At 41.0% G+C, this 26,288-nt stretch overlaps 1 protein-coding gene across 1 annotated transcript in view; it reads left to right on the top strand.

The window, feature by feature from the left end:
• LOC126170162 (hemicentin-1-like) overlaps positions 1–26,288 on the top strand; it is a gene marked incomplete at its 3' end in the record, with an annotated part of 232,868 nt that overhangs the window by 107,951 nt on the left and 98,629 nt on the right. The window contains exon 6 of the mRNA XM_049920703.1: positions 22,485–22,615. Coding sequence (XP_049776660.1) covers positions 22,485–22,615 — 131 coding nt within the window. The remainder of the gene's footprint in view (positions 1–22,484; positions 22,616–26,288) is intronic.

Raw genomic sequence — 26,288 nt, forward strand, 5'->3', positions numbered from 1 at the left:
GCGGACGATAAAAGTTTGGCACACTATCACCATTCTGAGTGCCAGTGAAGTAGTATTGACCAATGATTTTAAGTCGGAGGATTCCACAACACGGGGGTCGGTAGGACACATCCACCTAAATTCTTCTGTGGCACAGTAATGCATGTTATGATGGTTTCTTGCACTATAGTTTTTGAGAGTCGCTTCTTCAGCGAACACTATACTCTGTAAGTCATCCTGACTGAAAATGTTTGCGGTCCATCCTCTGAAAGTACCCCATCGTCTGATATCTTTGCCAAGCAACTGTGCTAACGACAAATTGTACTGGTTAAGTTAGTGACCATGTAGTAGTCGCATCGCAGATTTAACGCTGTTTACAGTGATTGCGTTAACTTTTCGTAACCCGATAAGAGGGTTATGGGGTGTTGTGGCTAAAAGAAACACATGTGTATCCACTCTTCTTGCTGGAACGTAGTAACTGATGCAGATTATCGACCAGGATATATCGATGCATAATCCATGGGTGCTGAACCGGTAGCATTAGCGACATGTCAGCGTACACGTTAGTTGTTTACGCAGTGTTTGTTCCACGCCAATAACAGTGGCCGACCAAACCTCACTGCTTTATATTTTACGACCTTCCCTTTGAATGACAGTGTAAGTGTACGTCGTAAAATCTAACCGAACATCACTTCAAAGGCAATGTCGACGAAGCTTGTCCTCCCGTGACAGTAGCGACTTTACGTCTTGTATTGTATTGTGCATTCAGGAACATTGCTCTCTTTTGGACATTCTGCATAAATAAAAATCCAGTCACCGAAACATCCATCTCAATCCGGCCAGTTATATACAGAATGTGGCATTCACCTCGAAAACATGGAAATGAAGAGAGAAATATACCGCTTGATTTAAAAAATTATAATTTTTTGCTGTAACTCTCTAAAAAATACGCTACTGGCCATTAAGATTGCTACACAAAGAAAAAATTCAGATGATAAATGAGTATTCATTGGACAAATATATTATACTAGAACTGACATGTGATTACACGTAATTTGGATGCTTAGATCCTGAGAAATCAGTACCCAGAACAACCACCTCTGGCCGTAATAACGGCCTTGATACGCCTGGGCATTGAGTCAAACAGAGCTTGTATGGCGTGTACAGGTACAGCTGCCCATGCAGCTTCAACACGATACCACAGTTCATCAAGAGTAGTGACTGGTGTATTGTGACAAACCAGTTGCTCGGCCACCGTTGACCATACGTTATCAGTTGGTGAGAGATCTGGAGAATTTGCTGGCCAGGGCAGCAGTCGAACATTTTCTGTATCCTGAAAGGCGCGTACTGGACCTGCAACATGCGGTCGTGCATTATCCTGCTGAAATGTAGGTATTTATCAGGGATCGAATGAAGAGTAGAGCAACCGGTCATAACACATCTGAAATGTAACGTCGACTGTTCAAAGTGCCGTCGATGCGAACAAGAGGTGACCAAGACGTGTAACCAATGGCACCCGATACCATCACGCCGGGTGATACGCCAGTATTGCGATGACGGATATACGCTTCCAATGTGCGTTCACCGCGATGTCGCCGAACACGGATGCGACCATTATGATGCTGTAAACAGAACCTGGATTCATCCGAAAAAATGACGTTTTACGATTCTTGCACCCAGGGTCCTCGCTGAGTTCACCATCGCGGGCGCTCCTGTCTGTGATGCAGCGTCAAGGATAACCGCAGCCATGGTCTTCGAGCTGGTAGTCCATGCTGCTGCAAACGTCGTCGAACTGTTCGTGCAGATGGTTGTTGTCTTGCAAACGTCCCCATCTGTTGACTCAGGGATCGGGACATGGCTGCACGATCCGTTATAGCCGTGCGTATTAGATGCCTGTCATCTCGACTGCTAGTGATACGAGGCCGTTGGGATCCAGCACGGCGTTCCGTATTGCCCGCCTGAACCCACCGATTCCATATTCTGCTAACAGTCACTGGAACTCGACCAACGCGAGCAGCAATGTCGCGATACGATAAACCGCAATCGCAATAGGTTACGATCCGACCTTTATCAAAGTCGGAACCCATGGTACGCTTTTTTCCTCCTTACACGAGGCATCAAAACAACGTTTCACCGGGCAACGTCGGTCAGCTGCTGTTTGTGTATGAGAAATCGGTTGGAACCTTTCCTCATTTCAGCACGTTGTAGGTGTCATCACTGGCGCCTACCTTGTGTGAATGCTCTGAAAAGCTAAACAGTGGCATATCACAGCATCTTCTTCTTGTCGGTTAAATTTTGCTTCTGTAATACGTCATCTTCGTAGTGTAGCAAGTTTTATGGCCAGTAGTGTAATTAAGTAAAGTATGGTCAAGTGGTATCCGCCATAAGTCAGCCACCGGCCTACAGAGGCGGACGTCCAAACGCGCAAAGCGCGGCCTGCCGTGCAGTTGCAAAAGTAACACACGCGGACCGGGTATATAGATTCACCGACCGGTCGCGTAGTCCATTTCGAGATGACCGTTAGAGGGTCGGTGTCACGAGACAGAAGAGCGACTCCACTCGGTCCCTGGCGCCACCACACGCCGTATTCCCGGACTACCAGGACCTATATAGGCCACCGCAACAGCATTGTACAGAAAGTCCTTCGCCTGCCTTTGCTCGTACTTGTGGCTAGTGACCGCACATGCTAGGAACCCGTGGAACTTAGGATACTATCTCAACTACCTCGAATGTGAGCTCGAGTACCCTGGACGTGTGTAATTGTGGATTGTAAAGTGCTCTTTGTAAACCAGTATCGTTGTGAATAAATCATTTAAGTATTTTGGATGTTATAGCGTTATTCTGATGTAACAGGTCATAAATCCGCAGAAAGGGTGACACATTCCTATCTAAATATATACTCATTTTGGGGAACGACTGGAGATAAGTCATTCATGTCTACAGGACATGTACTTTAGTAGTGCGTCCTGATTACCTCCTCGTGTTCTACGGCCTTCCGTGAACCATTCTGCACACACTCGTAGCGTTGCCCAAAACTTCACCCACACTAGTAGCAATTTCCCGGATGGATGAATAACATTCTCTCAGGCCTATAATACGCTCTCTTTCAAACTCGTTAATTTGACGAGACGATGCGCACATACTTCTGCGAGGCATCCTTCACGTCTGCTGAAGTCACATTGATGTATTGTCTTCGGTTGATAGCGACAACGACAGCGGAGACACATTTTACCGGTAGATGGTATTGCGCTGCGACATCGATGTTGACCTAGAACCTGATGCTGCTGCTAATCAAATCTGCAGAACATATTAATGAACATGTCCTGTGAATATGAACGTGTTATCCCTAGTCGTACTGCTTTTTGTGAACATGAGTTTCAGTTACAATATCCTACGGTACAGGTAAAAGCGTTTCATCTGAAATAGCCTATATATTACAGCTTCTTTGATAAGGACATCGCTGACTACCATGCATTGTTGTTGACTCATAGGTTTTGCTTATGTCCAGGAAGCTAAGGAAGCTAGAGCGTTAACCCAAATGGTAGACAAATCAGCTTGTTGCTGTTTGTCTTGTTGCAGCTCATCAGCTCATAACGTCCATGTCTCCCAGAGTTCGTCTTTACCGTAAGGTGACCTCCTAATAGGCAGCGGCCATAGTACTTATTTTCTGCTAACCGATTAGTTTAATTCTCTGTGAAGTCATTCGTCATAAAAAGGCAACGGAACCTAATGGTGCATCTCCTCTCTCAGCATACTGAGTATAGCGTTTGTGACTATTTGGTGGACTTTTCGTCTGTTATATAGTGGAGAATGCAACCTTGCGCTTTCCAAGGGTTGTTTTTTTTTAACACAACGCGTGGAGGGGTTCCAGGAGTCCTCAGAATTAAACCTAGGAAGCATATGTGATCCACCACTCAGTGACTGGGCGATACTCATCGAAGTTCTACATAAAGTTTAAATAATTTTGACTCGTAAGTCGTTTTATACGAAAACTGAAATTTTCTTTAGTTTGTTTTAGGACGCAAAAACAAGTTACATCAAAAGCGCCCATGATCAAGAAGTAAAAGAACTTAAAAGCGACGATACGTTAAGCTCAATCGAAGGAAGGTAGACGAGCTAAGAACAAGGACTTCCTCGTGAAGGAAGGTCCACAAAGTAAGCTGTGGAGATAGTTTATGTCCCGACCCATGGACTGAATGTCCATCGCTATATGGCTACGACGGACAAAAAGTAGAGTGCTGTTGATAGTCCGCGTCTCGTAGGCTAAAACATCCGATAGTTCAGACTGCAAACATACATGAGAGGAGGAGGAGGAAATTGGTGTTTAACGTCCCGTCGACAACGAGGTCATTAGAGACGGTGCTCAAGCTCGGATTAAGGAAGGATGGCGAAGGAAATCGGCCGTGCCCTTTCAAAGGAACTATCCTTCCCTGAAGTGCTCTAGGGAAATCACGGAAAACCTAAATCATGATGGCCGGACGCGGGATTGAACCGTCGTCCCCCCGAATGCGAGTCCAGTGTGCTAATCACTGCACTACCTCGCTCGGTCATACATGAGAAAGTAAGTCGTTAAATAAAGGGCATTGAGTCAGAAAATGATGAACAAAGTTTGTAGACAATGAGCACAAAGTGGCAAAGGATCACCACTTAACAAATGGCAATGTCCAATGTGCAATCTAGCTAAAATGATCTCGCAGCGAGAGGGTTTAAAATGAGGTCGGCCAAGTCGCCGGAAGAAGTTCAGTTCGCCGGAGCATGTTCCCGTGAAGAGAGGATCGGTGGCGATGCAAAACGCACCACCTGCCGATAGACGGCAGTACGTGTAGAAGGTTAAGTCAGCCACTGTACAATGCATATTGTAAAATGCGCAACTACTGTGTGGTGTAAAATTTATAATTCTCAGCAAATAACCTATGGTGAAAACATGTAACGGCACTGTATTTTGATGAAGACTATAAAACAGTGAACTGTGTGGACACAGTGGGTAAGCGCCTAACACAAGTGGACTAAGACAACCGAGTGAGGGTACTTGGTAATAGTTTTGAAATGACGCTAATAATGTGAAAATCACATAAATGAAAGAGTGTTAAGGTTAATCTTGGCATTTAAGGCCAATGTGCATAACTATTCCACAAGTGGCCAAACTTTCCAGAATCTCTTGTTTCCATAGTTGGCAATACCCATCCCAACAGGGGCTGTTAGTGAATTACCTGCCGCAAAGTGACAGTTTCAGTTAACTGTCCTGCATGACGTATTATTTTAAAACGTACACCAGGCGTACACATGAAGAAAGATTGTAGTTCAACCAATATGTCTGCTACCTAATAAGGGAAGCTAATGACCTTGACTGGTGAGAAAATGTTCACTGATAACTCATAAACAAGCCCACCGAGCCTTTATTATGCAGTTCCGAAATAGTGTTAGTCGTCAGTGGTGACGAAACGCCGTGTATCGAGTCAGTAGCTACTGTCACTTGTCACTTTGTTAAGCTCACTATCATCGAGAGGCACAGATTGCTCAGTTGTATGTGCATGCCAGTGAGATCTAAGTCCAAGTTGTTCTTCCAAAACCTCACGCAAGTTTCCGAGGGATTCAAATCTGGGTCACGAAGAGAACCATCCAAAAATATTTTGTTAGGTTCTTGTGAAACTACTCTCCCGCATAAACAAGAGCTGTATTAGAGTGAAATCTCCGTTACTTTGGGTGATTTAAAGCAAGTGAGATTTTTTTTTTGTTTTTTTGCTCAATGCTACTTAGCTGAACAATATACGAAGCCTATTCAACCACTAAATAAACCATTATACCTTAATCTTGTGTAAGTCTTGATGTACATCAGTCTCATTATTCATCAGTACGAAGATCAGCTTAAGTGGGTTTTATAGGTCCGGTACTAAAATTCACATACGGAGTATTTTGGTGCAGGTTCTAATAGAGATCTGCCTATGTATGATACATATTATCAGTTCTGCTATTTCTAAGACCGAGTTTCATCTGCTGGTTTTTCATTGAGTTTTATTGTCGCCACACAATCGCTAACACATGACTTGAGTATGATTAGCAGAGGCGTAAATATCGGCATCGTTCAATTTTATGAATACACCCAATCACGTCAAAAGCCATCATAAACATCAAATTTACACATTTGAGCAGCTAATACCTCGCTATGACTTTTTACCACTCATTGTACAATCGACGTGTCTTATGGTATAATTCCGTAACGAGCAGTCCTATTAACTCTCTCTGTTATTTCAAAAAAAAGTTGTTGACCATCGTCCAGTTTCTTGGATTCGAAATCTGAATAAGATTAAATGCGAATACTTTGACATAAGTGACATATATTTGGGCATGCATGAAAAAGGACAGTTTCTCTACAGTAAAATTAACTTCAGAATCAGTATTGTCCTTACCATTCGATTACACATTAATTCGTTACACTTAATATTACTACCCGGAATATTCATTGTACATGATTATGTAAGCGATGGCATGAAACAACGCAGATTCGCTGGAGAACTGTTTTTACAGAGTGACCGGACGTTTAAACTCTATTGAAACGCTATATCAGAATTTCCATGGTGATAGAAGGCTCATCTAATTAATGGGAATAACACTGTGCTGATTAATGACGTCGCTTGAAGCTCGGCGCTTCTGTGTTATTCAAGTGTCTGCTAATGAGCCATAATAATTACTGGGAGATAATGTGGATCATTTATGCTCATCATTGAAGGGACTGGAGGGATATAATCACCAAAGCGAAGGAGTAGCCAGACTAATACGCATCAGCTTGAGGTGGTTATTTGTGACCAGAATGAAAATGATTATTACTTGTGAGTCTATGCAAGTTAGTAAATAAAACATCTGCGTTGCCGGGGTCATTATTCGACTATGCAAATCTTTCGTTTTTGTATTACTTCTCTCCGTTGTGTTTAAAATTTATGACTCTCTTAGAAACTGCTATTCTAGTATGATTGTTTTTGAGCGTAATATCTCTGCATGTACAGGGTGGTCAGAAACTGTCTGGAAATCGGGTTAGGTTGTTGCAGGGGAGGTTGTGCTCAAAACTACAACGCCAGCAATGGTACCGAAATAACTACATATTGCTTGCAGTGATTGTACCACATGTAGGAAGAGTACATTAAATTTGTAGGTGCTCCGGAAAAAAAACGGCACAAAATTTACTTCCAAACGCTGCAAAATTTGGCTGTAACATTGGATCTAACGCGGCTGAGCATCGAGCCGGTCTGAGCTCTGGTGGCAGATAAGGGTCCGTCATTCGATGCGTCTTCACATTCATGTCAGACTTAGTCATTAATAGCGGCTGGCGATTGATGACGTGACAGTCCCACAGCAAGGGGGTACAGAGAAAGCCCTTCCGTGTCGAGGTCGGTGAGGAAATCCCCGGCAACGTGCAGTCTTGTGAATCTTGTAGGATGATAACATTACGGAGGCCTCGAAGCTGCGGCTCATTCATCGGTCTCGACAAGTCAGAAGTCTTTATCTTCAAATTACGGTCTATGCGAACTAGAGGTGGCCATGTTCTGTACATAATGGCTGATTACACCAACACGGTATGGACTGGTTCTGTATGACGATGACGGGTGTAAACTGACATGGTTCGTTCTCCTCGTAACACTGCTGGGTCCAGTGATGTCGTTGGGCGATTGTCTCTACTGTCGAATTAAGAGAAGCAACAACAACAGCACTTCCTGCAAACAAGTTCGTTTCCCGATTCAAGGTAGGTTATGTAACTACACGGCCGAGAGAACAGTACAAGTCTGTTGTCTTAGGCGCCAACGACAATGGCACTTGCTGTAAACAAGTTCTTCTCCGGATTCAAGGTAATTTATGTAGCCAACACGAACAGCAATTTCGCGGAATGATAAAGATCAGTCCTGCTGCTGTCGAATTTTGTAGATATTTCTCCCCCTTACACAAAACGTAACAGCATTTAATCACAAACAACTGAAATGGAAATTGGGCTTATGAATGAGGAACTTAGTGTTTAGTCTTTTCTAATGTAAAGAGTGTAGATAGCGCTGCTTCTTTCTACTTTGTGGGGTTCGGCTGGAATGCTGATTTTTTTAAATATACATGTACATAATAGATTTCATGACACTTTTATGTTTGTTGTTTGCCATATTCATGGTATTTAAATTTTACTGGACAGAATTGTACGTAAAACATAAAATAATGCCATTACAAGTATTTTATCGAGCTGCTTCGTCAGGGCGAAAAGCTTAGCTAGTGAACCAAACGAAAGAGGGACTTTACTTAGGATACACCGCACCTCCACCCGGATTGGTTGGCAGCACTGCTAGGCGAATGTCATCGAACAAGTACGGTAAATTTTTTATTGCTCTTGCATGCCGTGTATTTTCAACACCAACAAGAAATACACAGCGCGGCGGTACACTGAAATGACAAAAATCATAACATACACTCAAATATCGTGTACTGCCTCCTTTCGACCGGCGTAGTGCTGCAGCTCGACATGGTATGGAATCAACAAGCCATTCGAAGTCCAGAGCAGAAATGTTACTGGTGCAGCATTTTGTGCACGAACGACATCTCGATTATGTGTGATAAATTTTCGATAGGGATCATGTCGGGCGATCTGGTTGGCCAAATAATCTGCTCGAAAAGTCCATTCTTCAAAGCAGTCGCAAACAGTTGTGGCCCAGTGACATGGTATATTGTCATCCATTAAAAATTCCATCGTTGTTTGGGAACATCACGTCCAAGAATGACTGCAAATGGTCTCAAGGTAACCCAGCACAGTCATTTACAGTCAATAATCGCTTCAGTTGGACAGAGCACCCAGTCCACACCATTATGTAGCCACCACCCCCTTGCACAATATCTTGTTCACAACTTAGGTCAATGGCTTCATGGGGCTGCGCAACTGTCCCACCCTACCATCAGCTCTTACCAACTGACATCGGGGCCCATCTGACCGGGCCACTGGTTTCCAGTCGTCTGGGGACCAATCAATCTGGTCACGACCCCAGGAGAGGGGTGAGAAGGCGAAGTCGTGTAGCAGGCAAAGGCATTAGCTTCGGTCGTCTGCTGCCATAACCTATTAACGCCAAATATCGCCGCACTGTCCTAACGGATACGTTCATCGAACGTCCGACATTGATTTCTGCTGTTATTTTACCCAATGTTTCTCGTCTCTTAGCACTGGCAAATCTACGTAAACGCCGCTGCTCTCGGTCGTTAAAGCAAGCCGCCGGCCACAGCATTGTCCGTGATGAAAGGTATTCCCTAAAATTTGATGTTCTTGGTTTACTCATGACATAGTGGATCTCGGAATATTGCATTCCCTAACGATTTCCGAACCGGATTGCCCCATGCATCTACCATTCTGCGTTCAAAGTCTGTTATTTCCCGTTGTGTGGCCATATTCACATTGGAAACTTTTTCACATGAATCGCCTAAGTCCAAATGACAGCTCCGTCAATGTACTGCACTTTTATTCCTTTTGTACACGATACTGTAGTCATCTATGTATGTGCGTCTCCCTTGACGTGGCATGGATTCCACAAACCATTGGTAGTCCTCTGCAGAAATACGAGTATTGAGCCATGCTGCCTCTGTAACCGGCCATAATTGTGAAACTGTTGCCGGTGCAGCATTTTGTACACCAACTGACCTCTAGATTATGTGTCATAAACTTACGATAGGCATGACTTTTGTCACCTCAGTGTAAGGGCTGAACACATGCGTCGGGCTGCTTCTGAGTCCTTTTGTATGATAATGTAATCTATTGCAACAGCATCGAGATGCGGTTTTGAAGCGATTAGTGGTTGTGGAGACGTAAATATATTCGCCTTGATAATATAGTTTTATTATAAAAGAGAGGCTCAACTGAACCAGAATTCGCTGACACACAAAATATTAAGTTTCTGATATGAAAAAACAACAGTAACAGAAGAAGTATAATAGGTTAAGCAAATAAGACGAAAATAATGAGTGAATGTAATAAATTACAAAAGTATAATAAATAAGAAGAAATAACAATAACAAAGGAAAAACGAAATATTCTCAAAGGTTAAAATTCAGGCAACCAAATAATTTCGCAAATAATAAATTGAAATAAATTTTGTGGCGGCGTTCGTAGCGACAAACACTTCGCTGTAGAAACGGCTTACGAAGTCACCGCCACACTTTCAATAGCGGGCCGACCGGTCCGCTGGAACAGTGAACAGAAAGATGAAAACCCAAACACTCTGATTAAATAAAAGTCGGTACTTATCTTTATTAACGAAGATACAGAAACACAGTAGTGAACTCCTTGTCTACAGAAATCTGTCTAGTTCGAGTCGGAGCGGCTAGGTCAGCGTCGGCTGACGACAAACAACAACTCTGCTGCGATGAACACATAACTGACTAGCAAGTACACAAATCGGTGGCGAGTATACCACTGAGCGGCGAATACAGAACTGTCCTAGCGCTCGCGACTCCAGCGCTTAAGAAGCCATAAGCCAGCGGTGGCGCGCGCAGACTTGCGGCGATTTCCTGAATCGCTCGCGCTGCTTATGCGGACGGCGTCCGGACTTTGATGCTGCCAACCTTTTGGCAGCGGGCTCGGTTGGCATTACTGGCTAGGATATAACAATAAATCCTAACCAAAGAGGCATAACATCGACTAAGTGAAGTAACTAGCGGAAGCAATATAAAACAGCACTTCAGGTCAGCTTACTTCGCTTAGAGGGATTGGCCGAGCGGTCTCAGGCGCAGCAGTCATGGACTGTGCGGCTGGTCCCGGCGGAGGTTCAAGTCTTCCCTCGGGCATGGATGTGTGTGTTTGTCCTTAGGATAATTTAGGTTAAGTAGTGTTTAAGCTTAGGGACTGATGACGTTATCAATTAAGTCCCATAAGATTTCACACACATTTGACATTTGTCACCTTGGTTCTTCCGCGAAACTGCCATGTCAGTTCTTTGCTAACTACGACTGAAGTGAACATAACTCAGTTTCGACCATCTTAAAACTATGTTATGATAATCATGATCATGTTTGGTTTGTGGGGCGCTCAACAGTGCGGTCACTAGCGTCCGTACATAGTCCCAATTTTTACTCAGCCCAATTACAACAGGCATGCATTCACTATTTTTTCACTCTCTTCCTGTGTTTACGAATAGTCTTCTGTCGTCTATGTTGTGTCGAGAAAGCATTACCTTTTAGAACATGTTTATTTTAATACCTACTATTTTTCGTAGTTTTGTAATTAACCAAAATATTAGGTGTCAGTCGTCTAAATTTGGGGTATTACGTACTTTCTAAATGCGGTCCATAGCAAATTTTGGACCAGTTTGTCAATATGGGATACCTGTGCCGTATTCGTTCTGCTGAGAACCAAACCGAAATATGTCCTGTAGCAAGAAGGAAAGAAATGGAACGAAACAGATATGATTCAGGTGATTCGTGCGGTCTATGGGGTCACAAAAGAATGCTGAAATATTTAACCTACCGCGATCGGCGTTACAAGCATTTAGCAAGGTTGATGTTCTTGCATGAATATTCTTTTATGGAAAACTGGAAAAAAACGTATATGGTGTGGAAAATCGGAAAATAGGCTCTTGCCTTGCCTAGTTTACTTAAAGACCAATTTTATAGCTTCACACTTCGTGACTAACATGGAATGGCTTACCATTTAGCGGCACGGTATGGTCAACAACGTTTATTTAGGAACTGGATGGAAGGAAGAGCTTGGGTGGATATTTTTTTCTAACAACAAAGCCAAAATAGTGAAGGCTGAAAAACACGAAAGAGAAAACAGAAATGCAAATGTACTAAAAAAGCAGATATATATAATTAAGATCAGGCAAAGGTAAATGAACTAGCTACGCCACTAGTTGATAGAATTGAGTGATTCATACTTCAATATTGAAAGAAAGCCAGACGCTAACGATGCAAAATGCACTTTTTGTGGAGGAAATATTTCTGATGACGTGTAAGGGAAGCTGTGGGTGATGTGTAATAAATGGGCACACAGCGAAAGTATGTAGACATATTTTATATTTGCGACTTTTGTCAATAGAGCAGAAGGTTTTAAATCATGTGACCATAGTTTTTGATAAACCAGAGTTGTATAGACATAAAAATACACCTTATTATTCTTCAAGTGCATGTAGAAAGTTTCTCGCATTGTATTCTGTAGATGAATTATTTCTCGTTTGTTTTACTGATTTTTTTAAGTGACAAAATTTTTAACATTAGCCAAAATTTGTACCACAGTTGTAATTTGTGCCAACGTACCAATACCTTTCCTTATTCCAAAATAAAAAATGTAAGAACATGTTACATTTCGCCATTATTGTTTACAGTGGGATACTTCAAAGTTTTATTTATTGCAACATTCTTTAATTTATATTCGGCACGATGTGAGTTATATCTTTAAACCGTGAAGGGGAGCCTTAGTTTACATCATTCCTTTTACATAATTATATCCCGCATGAAGCACTGCCGAATGGCATATTCAGAAATTTTAAGTTATCTTTGAAAAAGCAGAGTATGAAATATGATTTTCCTTTGAGAGATGCTAATTACAGGACACACAAGGTAAGCCACATACACTGCCTGCATACTTCAGCTCCATTAATTCTGCAGGCTGCAGCAACCAAACTCTCCTGTGTGCAGTCGGCGCCGCTATCGGAGCGTAGTCAACAAAAGTAAAACGCCAACGCACTTTCCCGTTGCTCGTTCGCACTCTCGTTCAACGGCTAACCGCTCGCCATCTTCTGGACACCTGTAAAGGAAGATGCGGCTACCTTTGATGTCATCAGATTCCTCTAGTCCACAATGCCTGGTGACCTGTCTCCACCTGTTGAGTGGGGCGGGACTCCCACTGTGCCGTGATTATCGCGGCTACTCTCCCCTGTGGACACATGCTTCCTCTTTAACCTTTACCAATTTACTTGTCATCGTGACGTAAAAACATGTCACATTCCTGATTCATATACATGTTCTGTATCCTCAGTATCGAGGTGTAAAGAAAGTTTTGCGAAAAAGTATCCGACGATAGTATACATCACAACCTCAGACAAAATTTGTTTATATCACCCAAGTCAGGTGCAGGTTTGAGCTGTAAAATATGAGACCAGAGCTCCTTTGCTGTTGCAGTTTCCCTTTAAAGAACTGTCACTGGCGTTATAACTTTAAGGGTATCCTGAAGCCCCGGAAACCATGGTAAGAATTTTACCGTCAACTTACCTACAGCTTTGTTATGTTTTGCAAAATTTCTCGGGTGTACATGAATCCCTTAATCATGGTTCTATCCCGCTATGGGCTACTTGAACTATTTTCCTCGCCCAGTGGTACTTCTCCTGAATCTCTTCTCGCCAGTAACCTGGCAGTAGATCATAAATTCCATAGGAGAGGCCCTTAATGTAGTCCTTACGCCAGAATCCATACATCTCCTCACGAATTTTAGGTAATATTTTGTATGTCCCGAATATGCCTGTCCATAGGTGACGGCAAAATATACCTGAATGAGCTCAGCAGAAGCAACGGTGATAACACCTTGCCCTGCAATACAGATTCTCACCCATGTAAAAACATGGCTCTGCCTCTTCTCTTCTGGCCTACCCGCTTCTTACATACCAATCATTTCATCTTTCTCTTGATATCTACTGATATCCTTAAACAGAATCTGAAACCTCTCTAAAATTGAATTAACCACATTAGAATTCGGGATATGTTTCCTCATTATTTTGGTTCCTATTCCCTCAGAATTATCCTCAAACACTCTCTACTCTGCATTAGCAATTACATTCTCCTGCATATAGAAAAGGAAGCTGTGCCTCCAGTTCGCACACTGAACAACGGCTTTCCAGTGGTTCCCACTCATAACAGGGAGAGAATACAGGTTACCTACCACCTTGATCTCCTTGCAATAGGAGCTGCAACGATAGTGAAGGAATAAACAGTCTAGAAAATGAATTGCTTACCAACATCTGGGATCGATAACTATGGGACACAACCAAAAGCCTCCTTAAGCCTCCCACAGGAAGCCTGCCTGCTGAGACTCTCTCAATTCAAGTTCGCGTCCTTTTCTTCAAAATTCTTTTACAGGTGGGCTAACTGAGTATCATGAATTTTCAGGAAAACTGGTAACTATATTGATAAACCTTGCCACTTTCTTTAGATTCGTCAACAACGGACGTTTCCTTTAGCTGGAGTTCGACTTCTTTCAACCATAACCCTACCTGCCCCAAAAACTCTATCTCCAGAATCTCAAGCTTTAAACTGCTAAGGAAAGGACTGCTGCTCCAGTCTCCGCGTATCCACTGGATTAATTACGTGTACAATGGTCGACACCACCTGGTGTTCCGTCTATGAAAGACGCAAGGCCTTTGCTGCATTGTTGTTCTTATACTTAGCAAAGCGTTCCCCATCACCTTCACGCTAATAGACGATATCAGTCAAATATCGTGTTTCCGTAATAACAATTGGCTCTAGGCAAACCTGTAATACTTTAACCCCAGCCACTTTCTATACCAAACACCTCTTGGAGCAGAGGTTTCGGTATGACGGAGTCCAAATTCTTCCTCCTTATCATTGAACTACAATGAAAACCAACAAAAATACACGGTATTGAAAATTCTGTCGACCGAAAACATTTATGTTTCATCATTCCCAACGGCAATGCGGCAAACTAGAAAACTCTTTGTCCTACAATCCAGCACCTATGCGAAAACCTTCACCGTCCTCTTCTGCAATTAATATAGTTCCATATCTATGTACCAATGCTGCAGGCAAAATGTTGTTTAGCATAAACTTCATGTGTTCTGCTTTCGCCGGTAGATACTCAATCACATCTCTGTTGCCCAAGTATTTGCACAGTAACTTCAAATCATACAAATAATTCCCATAAGGCGATAGGCTGGCCTGTAACCTCTTCAGGGGTGATAGCACTGTTCCTTCAAGAAATTTAATAAATGAATCTTTTTCCACCAGTGCCTACTGAACCGCTGTGATGGCAGTACCTAAATCATTTTGTCCCCTCCCCCTACTCCCCCCTTCCACAGAATCGTTCTCCCAATAACTGGCGAAGCTTTTTCAGGCAGTGTAGCAGCAAGGGTATGTGCGCAAATGGTAATCTCATCTGATAATTGACCCTTATGAAGCCTCCACATCCTGGGAACTTAACAATTACATTGCAGAAACAGGCGGAAACAAATTCTCTCAACTTTTATTCTTACTTACTAACTACGCCATCCATCCACACACACACACACACACACACACACACACACACACACACACACACACAACACTGCTACCAATGACAAGGAAGATCATTGCTACAACGTTGATTTTCTGCTGCGAGGTAGCTGAGACATGTGCGGGTACAAATATATTTTCCTAGATAACACAAATTTATTACAGAACCAAATCTGACTTATAACAGATTTCGCATATACATAAAAATGTGATTTGTATTAAGAAACAATAAGACAAGAACGAAACATAAGAAACAGCAGTACCAAATTTGGAATAATATACGATAAAACACTGAAATTTCGGCAACAATATACAGGAATTCCCACCCACAGGCACTTCAAAATTCCGCAAGGGAACTAAAGTAAATATTCACTTCATATTAAGCACTACTGTGCAGCACGTCAGGCAATTCAATGTAACTTTGGTAAAGCATAGAACTCACAGATAAATGTGAGCGTTTAAACCAATTGGAGTATCCTGAGTACAGGGCCCACAACTCTGCCGTGACACTTCTACCAACTTTATTCAGCAGCCTTTACAAACCAAACCGACGGGAACATTACATCAGCACTTTACCTAGCAACCAGTGCTGCTCTCTGTGCTGTCCACTCAACGCAGCGTCACTATACTGCCTCACAGCTCACTCACACTCCTACTAAGCTGATAGCAGTCAACTGCCAAGCTAAGTACGGAGGACTCAGAACAAGGCATAGACACTATCCATACACTTCAAACACATAAATTCTACAGGTACCTGAAGCCAAACAGACGAAAACACTCCGTCCGAACTCCTACTGCCTTGGTTTTGTCTATACAACACGATGAGTGCAGAGGTAATCCTTCAGTCACTCGCCCTTCAACTAAGCTGTTCCCAGTAAGACCCTGGCCAACACCATCTGTACGATAGCTTCCTCCAGGAACTGGTGGCGCTGGCTGTAGATTCCTTTCATCTCCACAGCGCCCAATTGGTTGCAGCTAGATGTCTGCAGATTTATTGTCACCTTCTTAGTGGAGCATAACTTCTACAGCGCGTGAAGTTCAAGGCACACCTATAAAAAGTTTAACGTTAACCACTGAGTAAAACGTTATCCAACGAACACTAATCAAAGAGGAAACTTCGTCTGCTGTTAAACTGTACTTTTTTCAGACGACAAATCCATGCACATGTAAAACTCACACTATCTGATGCAGCAGTAGTGGTCCTGTCACGATCCCCTGCAGTACACCTCACGCTAGTGTCCCTTGCTCCAAAGTGACGGAACACTGCCCAGTTGTTGAAACGGTGACTGTCTAATTGAACTGCATAATGAATACTAACATTTTTATCTAATTATTACAAATTCCGAGAATCAAAATAACAACATTATATAAGAAGTCATCACACGCCCAATACATACGCTGACTCGTCAATTTACATAAAATTCAATGAGTAATTCCCTCCACTCATTGGCAATTAACTTTCGTCCACTGATTGGAGATAGACAGTCGTGTACGGACATTCGTGACCACCTACTTAAACAGTCTGCTCACTGGAAAACACGTGGAGTTACTATTTAGCTCGGATATAATATTACAGTACCTGTAACTTATATCTTCTCCTAGAATAGAAGTCCTTTTAATGTCCCTCAAATACGCTGAAAAGCCAAAGAAACTGATAAACCTGTCTTATATCGTGTAGGACCCCCGCTTACACACAAAATTGCTGCAACACGACGTGATATGGAGTCGACTAACGTCTGAGGTAGTGGTGGAGGGAACTGTCACCATGAATCCTGCAGGGTGGTTCATAAATCCATTAGAGTGTGATGGGCGGAGATCTCTACTGAACAGTACGTGGCAAGGCATCCTAGATATGCTGAATAATGTTCATCTCTGGGGAGTTTGGTAGACATTGGAAGTGATGAAACTCAGATCCACTCCGTAGCAATTCGGGACATGTGGGCTGTCGCATTGTTCTGCACTAATTGCCCAAGTCCGTCGGAATACGCAATGGACATGAATGGATGCAGGTGATCATAAAGGATGCTTACGTACGTGTCACCTGTCACAGTCGTATCTAGACGTATCAGGGGTCCCATATCAGTCCAACTGTACACGCGCCACAGCATTACGGCGAATCCACCAGCTTGAAAAGTACGCTGCTGACATGCATGGTTCATGGATTCATGACGTTGTCTCCATGCCCGTACACGTCCATCCGCTCGATATAATCTGAAGCAAGACTCGTCCGACTAGGCAACATGTTTCCTCTCATCAACAGTCCAATGTCGGTGTTGCTGGGCCCCTTGCCGTGTCCGGCGAGATGTAAAGCTTTGTGTTGTGCAGTCATCAAGGGTACACGAGTGGGCATTCGGATACGAAAGCCCTTATCGATGATGTCTCCTTGAACGGTTTGCACGCTGAGACTTGCTGATGGCCCAGCATTGACATCTGCAGCAATTTGCGGAAGGGCTGTACCTCTCTTAATTTGAACGATGCTCTTCAATCGTTCGTGGTCCTTTTCTTGCAGGGTCTTTTTACTGTTTCTGTTAGGACGTGCGGGATGACACTTTATAAATGCTTCATTTATTTGATACGACCTAAAATACGCAAACATGATTAATTGATTAGTAACAGTGACGGAAAATAGTTGCTATATTGTAATGAATGTTCGTCGCTGAGATTTTACCTAGTCCAATTAATTTTTTCGAGAGTCGTAATGACATATGAGTTATTCATTACTGAGACAATACCTCAGCACAATATGGTGTAAAGACGGCTATAGAAGTTAGGACAGGTAAATAGGGACAGTTCATTTCATTGTCTTTGGGACTGTTGAAACTAAGTGTCGAAGATTCAGAAATGTTCAAAAAGACTGTTTGGTTTTGGCAGCAAGTTCCGTGAGGACAGATGCGCGTGCTCCTATACAGTCAAATAGTTTTCTGTACGTATTATGTAAGGCAAGTGACAAATTTATTTGCATATATTAACAAATGTGTATTGTGGCATTTAATTGCTACAGTGCTGATAAAACGTTTCCATTTTAGCCTTCGAAATCAAGTGTTTATGAACTGCTTATGTAATTCCGTATTCAGAAAGCATTTAACGTAATGGCGTCCTAACTGGCACATTTTGTAATATATTCAGCTCGTTTAAAGACAATGAAACTTATAACAAGACAAAATTATTTCATAAAATAAACATACCAAGGCATTAGTGTATTAATATCTTGGTGAAAAGTTATGTTCGCTAATGTATGTTAAGAGGTTATCGAGGTTTCTAAGAAAGTCATTGCACCGAAAATGGGATTCCCAACCTATGCAACAGGCATAGGATACTGTAAGGAAGGAAAAGATGCCGTTTGCTACAGCACACAGGGAACACACTAAAATGAAGAGTTCTTAAGAGACCCCTGACGCAAATTTTGGAAGCTTGAAATATGTACTCAAGGAACAGCAAGAAGTCTCTAGTCATATTTTTGTTACTGAACGAAGTCATAATGACATATCAGTAACTGCTTTATGCCACTTGGCACTATTTCTTCAAAGCGAAATAAACTACCTCATCCATTCTACAAAGGGAAAAAGATAGAAGACAAGAACTTAGTTCACAGTTTAGGAAGACTTATAAAATCAGATTCCACTTCATTTAAGTCTTATTTTACTTTTCTCTGTCTCCAGCCACTTTGTCCTATCTATTGGGGAAAGTGCCCATTCGGAAACTTTCACTTGAACTCACTCTTCTAGTGCAAAAGGAGAATTTGAATAAAAATACAGTTGTTTTATAGTTACAGAATGTATATCGTTTGTTGGAATATATTTCATATGTTTATTCACGATATTATGTGAGAGAAACATAACATTTTCCTCAGGGTGGCCGCTTTATCCGACTTCCCCTTACTTCTGTTTTCAACTGAAGATTTCTTGTTACGGGAGCAGTCAAATTTTCCGTCCTACACGTACGAAGACTCACATCAGAAACATTAATACTGAAAAGTCTCGCATTGCTAAAGGCAGACGCTAGACATCAAAAGTAGGGATGGATACTACATATTTCAATGCGTACATTTAAGATACATAATATTTTAAGAGAACACTTCAAGTAGATGAACTCTCAGCTGTCCGTGAATTTCTGAAGATCCTGAATAAGATCCCTGCAATGGGTTGAAACCTATATCGTGAAGAAGAAATTGAAGAGGAACATCGTGCGATCAAACAATGAAAATGATTTTTTCAGTTGCATTATTATGTTTACATTCTGGACCTTCGAAAATTCGCCTAAAAAGTGTACATACAATTATAGTTCACAGTATCGGAGAAACATCTGTATGATAACAAAGCAGAATAACAATAGCGTGATCACTTACACTCATTAAAGTACTTACGTCTATTTTCCCCTCAGAATTATTATTTTCTACTTGAGATCCTGAACAATATCTCAAACAATATCTCAAACAACGAACTGTTTTCTATATCTTTCTATGCGTCTACAGCCAGATAAGCCACCGTCTGATACATGGTGAAGAGAATATTATAATGATGTTTCTTCTCCTCCTTGTTCCGTTCTCAGATGATAGATTGCAATAGATTTTGTCGCCTCTACATGATCCAGAATTTCTCTGATATAAGTGGAGTGGCTATTACCAGAGGAATGCACTGGAGTGTTTACACACGGCAATGAGTTAGATTTTCCCCAGTGCACAAAATTTTCCTTGCAACATAGACCACCACTACATTTTAAGAATCGCTGTGAAACGCACGGTGACCAAACAAATTCAAAACGAGTCGACCAAATCCCCCTTGAATTTTATCTCTCCTTTCAGTTGATCCAGTTTTGTAACTGTCTCAGTCTGATGAACAGTCCTCAAGGATTGGCCGAATGACGGCTTTCGTCCGTGAACCGCCCTTCTTTATAACTCTTCCAAACTCGTAAATCTGTCTACCGTACCTATAGACAGAGCTGCTGTTCCACCTTAAATTAGTGGAAACCACTAGATGCCTGATGTTAGTGCAATGGTACTAAAATAGAATTTATTTAAACAGTATCCATAGTATTTAAATAGTATTCGTTGATAGCTTCCTAATGGCACTCTTTGTTTCCTATTAGATAGGTGTTTGTTGAATGATTTGATTTAATTTGTTGTGACCTCATCCCATTATAATGTAGCTCATCTGATTTATTCTCACAAATACCTTTCACATATCACAGAATGTACCGATAAGCGAGCAGTAATTTACTGCTTCATATATCGGAGTGAGTGCAGAAATATAATCAGCTGCACTTTTCGAATATATATAGCAGCCTGAGTTAAAATGTTTAGAGTTACAAATTTATAGACAATGTTACTTACTGCAATAAATTCATTATGAGAAGAGTTGTTAGAAAATATATATTAAAGAAACAACAACCTGTTTTTCTTCGTTTGTTTCTTTTCACTGTTAAACAGGTCAATAGAATGTATGGCTCATTTATGAAGAAATTAAGCTTTCTTGTGCCTAATGTGTTAAATATGTCAATAGAATGCCATACTGATTTGTGACGAGGTTACGACTTTTTAAAATATTTATTACATAGTTATTATAAAATATTTGTTTTGAAATTCTACTTCTGTCCAACATTGTTCGATATTCTACTCTGAATGTGGTGGGATTATCTTCTTCATATCCGCTCCTGAGAAGGAAAATGCTAATCTGATACCTGTTACATTTAACCTACCTCTACCAATGTTACATTGCTTTCTAAGAAGCGGGTCATAGCAACTATCGTTGTCGACTACAATACCACGATAAAAACAAGTACTCCATTTATTTTACTCATCAGTACTGTAATGCTATGATGTTATTCTTTATTTTACATTCTATTAATTACAGTTCATAGCTAAATAAATGCTGGATATTGCTGAAAAATTTTAACTCGTGGCTATGCGCGAGGATGGAATATTAGAAAATTATACTATTTGGCAACTTTATTAAAATGAGACTTTGTTTCAGCGTTAAGCTCCGTTAAATTAGATTCTATGTGCCATACCTACCCTATGAAAGACACTGTTCTGATTTCCATTTACATGCTGAACGCTACTCTTCTGATGATGCACTAGACTGCATGATCTACATAATCCATGAGACAAATATCCTCTACTACCCCATAAAATTCGAAGATGCTGACACGAACACTGAGCTTTACATTCTCAACCGCTATCTCTTTTGCGGTAGGTGATTTCCACCATCATTCAAATGTGTGCTGATGTTTCTCCAATCTGCATTATTTCTTACTCTTAGACAAATCAATTCACTGCAGACTTGACAGTATTATTTTACGATTTTCTTTTTGTACAGAAAGCCTGATCTCTTTGAGTCTTGTTCTTCTCTCTAAATGTCCTGAATTGTGGCGATTAAATGTAATACCAACGCAACATCTTATGCGTGAAACAGCTACGAATTGAAGAGAAGAAGTTTCTGACACCTCTATAATCTTCCTAGGACCTTTTACTCTAGAAAGGTCCTAAATTTAGTACTTCAGTCGAAGGAACACTATTTGATAAGTTAAATATCACGCCAAACATATTTTTCACGGGCAGAATTGCTACTATTGATATATTTCAATTTTCCCAATTTTTCTTAATTATCCAAATAACTTTCAAAGGACTAAAGACGTTTCCACAACACAATACTTCACATGGGTCAATTTGATAGACCATCTGTCTGCTCCCGATCTTCGTTTTGCTGTGAAAATTGGGGCAAAAATCCATTTTGTCATTTTCTATAAAATCATTAATTTATTTGTCCTTAAGTACCCTGATCATATCTAAGCAATTAATTCTTTCGTGAAAGTAAACTCCAGCTGGTCAGTTTGGTACCTAATTAGTCCACTTCCCACCTTTCGATTAGCTTCGAAAATTCTGAAAAGAATTTTCCTTCAAACCACTACATAGCTTATTTTTGATTATTTTGAATATTTTCAAAGAAATGAACCTTTATTTTGTTGAACCAGACCTCAGCTGGCCACTTTGATACAAGTTTTCTTCGCTTTCCAGTCTTCCTCTGGCTTTGAAAATTTCAACGAAGTGAATTGTATAGTTTACGGTGAGTCTTGCTTTCGGTCCACTCAAACGTTTAACCAAAAATCAATAAAAAGGTTTTAGGATGGATAATATTTTTCATGAGCCTTATTTCCTGCTATGACAGAACTTATAGTTCACCTAGTCGGGTGCTAGAGCTAGAAATCCTTTAATGTTTACATACGTGTATGTCATATCCTTTGCTGTGTATCAGCTGTGTCAGCCGGTGCCGTGTGTTCAGACAGCCCCGTCGTGTCTCTGGAGCTGGGCAGCAACATCAACGGCAGCGCCATCCGCGAAGGCGTCGACGTTTACTTCGAATGCAACGTGCGTGCCGACCCCTGGATACACAAGGTCATCTGGAGGCACAACGTGAGTACCCGTCCACTTTAACCTTCTCTGTATGTCGTACACACCTTCATCTGTAAGGCCTCTAGTCTCTTTAGCGGAGGTAGTACAGTGATGCTTTTGCGACTCTCGAATCTATCACTCCCTTTGACTGTCAATGATGTAAAATCATCTTTTGTGAGGCGCATGTTACAACAACACTGTTCTCCTGTTACCTTGAGCACAAATTATGTTACGTGGTTTATACACTGATGAGCCAAAACTTTGTGACAATATGCTCGACATCATGATGGTCCAAACGAAATTAAATTATCGTGTGGCATTACTGACAGAGATCCCGTTGTTCCGCTAGCTGGTGCAAATCATTTTATTTCACGCCACTTCAGCAACTTGCATGTCTTTGTGATAAGAATGTGAAGAAATGATTAGGACAGTACAAACATTCAGTCGCTGAGCGAGTAACACCTGCGATCCCACCGGAAGTCGAACCCAAGACTCAACGAGCAACAGACAGTGACGCTAACCATTAGACTACGAGCTATGGGCTCAAGTTAGGTAAGTTTGGAGTACGCGTCCAGCGGTCAGAAGTTGCTTGGGACTAAAAGGGCCAGGCAGTGGGAAAATTGAACACCATTCATAACAATGACAATCTTTATTAAATTTCTTGTTGCCGCGATACATAGATAATAGGATAACGGTTTTGACTAAACGATTACAAAGGTCAGTTGCTTCAATACTGTAGGCCTTCTCTGCAATGACGTGTCGGTGACAGTATTCGAACCTCGGACATCACCCACTAGTCTAGATGCGCCACAGAAGGAACTGATTGGTTAATCCAAGCACTGGGTACTTCTAAGATACATATGCGTAAGTATCTTAGGACATGTATTACAGAACTTGCCATATCTTTGGCCTAGTTTACACTACGTTCTTAATGTGTGCGACTAGGCTAAGCTGATTTTGTGTATATTTTGTGACGATACCACTAAGGCTTTTTTATATTACGAAAAGTTGTGAAATACAACTGAATATGATCATTGATGACCGAAACCGGCAGTCTAAGGACCAAACTTCTTTTGTGATCATTGGCAGAGATAAAGGAAATTCGTTATACACATAACATAGATAAATACATGGGCCAACGGAGACTGTTAATAAAGCCTGGAGATTGAAAAATACTTCTTCTGGTCCTAAGACACTAAAGGACGGAAACCGTTAAATTGCTGCTAAATCATCGTAAAGTTTGTTCCTTCACATTTTATTTAAGGTAAGTGATAATAGATAAGTTATGAATTAGTTAAGTACAAGATTTAGATCTCCAGTGGTATGTTACACACCAAACTAAGTACAAAATGTTCCGGCTTGTACCCTACTGCAGTCGTACATTTTACAAGGGTTTAGTAATCTAAGGGTTAAAAGAACTCACTATTACGGCGATGATAAGTAGACTACTAAAATCAGTGTCCTTCATTATGGGGGGATGTGACGGAAAACGTAAACATTCCTTTAAAAAATCATTACAGCCATATCTATTAACGTACAAACCTAACATTTACATGTGGGAAGCAAAGTAGCTGTGTTGTAAAGGAAAAATATGAGATACGCAGGATTGATATTTTTTCAGTAATTTTAATTTTTAATTTTTAATTCTCTTTTTTATAAAAAGTCATAAACGAAATTTTAATCATGCTATTAATATGTAAATTTTATTGTAGTGTCCTGAGAAGGTTACAAGACCACTGAACTACAGTTACTAATTTATGGTAAAAATAGTATCATTAACGGAGTTTTTAATTTGGCACATCCGAAACAAAAAATTTTTACACATACAGACAGATAAAAATCTGAATGTAACTGCCAGATCTCGTATTTTTTAGTTACAGGGAGACAGCAGCACGTTGCGAACAGTTCCCGAAAATTTGAAAGATTTCATAGCATTAGGGCATATGCTTCTCGAGAAGAGGCTTCTAATACGTTTACCTCAATTTTAAAATCCTCCATATTGATTCTCCTCATCCTCCAGCTTTCTCTGCTCTCCTCTTCGAATCTGCCTGCCCTGTATTTGCAGGTAAGACACTGATCTGCTAGCTTTCGTGACCATGTTCTCGTCGATGGTGTAGAATGCTTTCGTTGTAAACACGCCAAGAACTATACCAACTCTAGTCAGAACTTCAATTTGCCATTTTTTCCGTTATTGTAACATAAAATTGCATCATAGACAACTATTTTGAGTACTAGAAGTCTACAGAATGTCCTTTTTGAACATCTAATCCAAATTCAATTATTGAGGCTTTCATTTGCATTTTGTGTCTTTCCGTGAAGACACTTCCTCAATAAATTATGGTTTGTAAGAAACGTGAATGTGGACTTAATTGCATTCATAACAGGTTCTGGTAATAAGTGTTTTTCCTATACGTCTCATTTCTGTTGTTGAGTTTACACCAATCATCATTCGGACACAGATTGTGCATTGGTGTTTGGTCAGTGGATAGTTTGTGGAAAAAAATTGCCCACACAGCACGCCTCATTATCCGTAAATTATGTGTTTTTTAGCTGATAGCTCTCCCATACAATAACTAAAGAGAATCAGTTTCTGTCAGAGTTAGCTTCCCTTTTCCTCCTAGTGGTTTTCCATCCTCAAGTACTTCACCTTTCTTCCCTTCCAGCAAGTGACGAAGCCTACCACCTACCGTCTTTTGGATGTGGCCAACACATTCCAACATTCCTATTGTTGTAATGTACGGATTTTTGTCTTTTACAGCTTTGAATGAAGTGGAGCCCCCATCACCAAGGTATTTAGTGTATCTAACATACTGGTCCTGAGATCTGGAGAACATCCTCACAACTGCAGCAGCCTCCATGCCCCCACTTGAGCCATTATAATTTTGGAGCATTGTACTGCATGCTTTTCTTGCCACAGTTTCTCACCGTCTTCATTATTATACATTTTCCTTGTAGACACTGGTTGCTGTATTTAGACATAATTTCTACATCTAAAACTTTACCTGAGTCAGTACCATTAACAGATGCAACTCCATACAGAGATGTGTGAGCTCATTTCATCCAGGTACCATCTACAGACACACATAGGTCAGTAACATTTGTAGAAAATTCACTGCCATGAATATCAACCCGAAGAACTATTTGTTTTTGGTTATTTCCACCAATTCCTCCACGCTTATTTCGTAGAAACTCTGACAGTATCGTATACAGCATCAGACATTTCTTTCTTTATTTCTTCAAACCTTGCACAAGGTGGAGACATGTTCAAAAAACCATACAATAAATTACCTCCTTCCCTGTCCTCTCCAAGGCGTCTCAGAGTATATGCTAACCTAAAATTGCTTTCATAGGTATCAGTGTCAGTTTTTTTGATTAGGAAAATGAAAATTCATAGCCGCACGAACTACAAATCAATTTAAAATCACAAGCTACTCCCACACTTCTTTCTTCAACAACAATCACGCATTCCGTATTTTTACAGTTAACACATGAAAATGAAAACTTTATAGCCTGGCAGAGAACTTCTAAGTCAATAAGTCTGAATCCAGGGGAATCTATATCATCATCACTCACCCACCCGTGCATTTCTCAAGTCCCAAGTTTCGGTTCTGAAGCTGAGAGCTTGTGTTCTTCATTTCTAGCTGCTTCCTCTTTTTTGTTGGTAAACCGATTTCTATGAAACCCCCGTTTCCTA

This window comes from Schistocerca cancellata, chromosome 1 (genome assembly GCF_023864275.1).
Source record: "Schistocerca cancellata isolate TAMUIC-IGC-003103 chromosome 1, iqSchCanc2.1, whole genome shotgun sequence".
Classification (NCBI taxonomy): domain Eukaryota; kingdom Metazoa; phylum Arthropoda; class Insecta; order Orthoptera; family Acrididae; genus Schistocerca; species Schistocerca cancellata.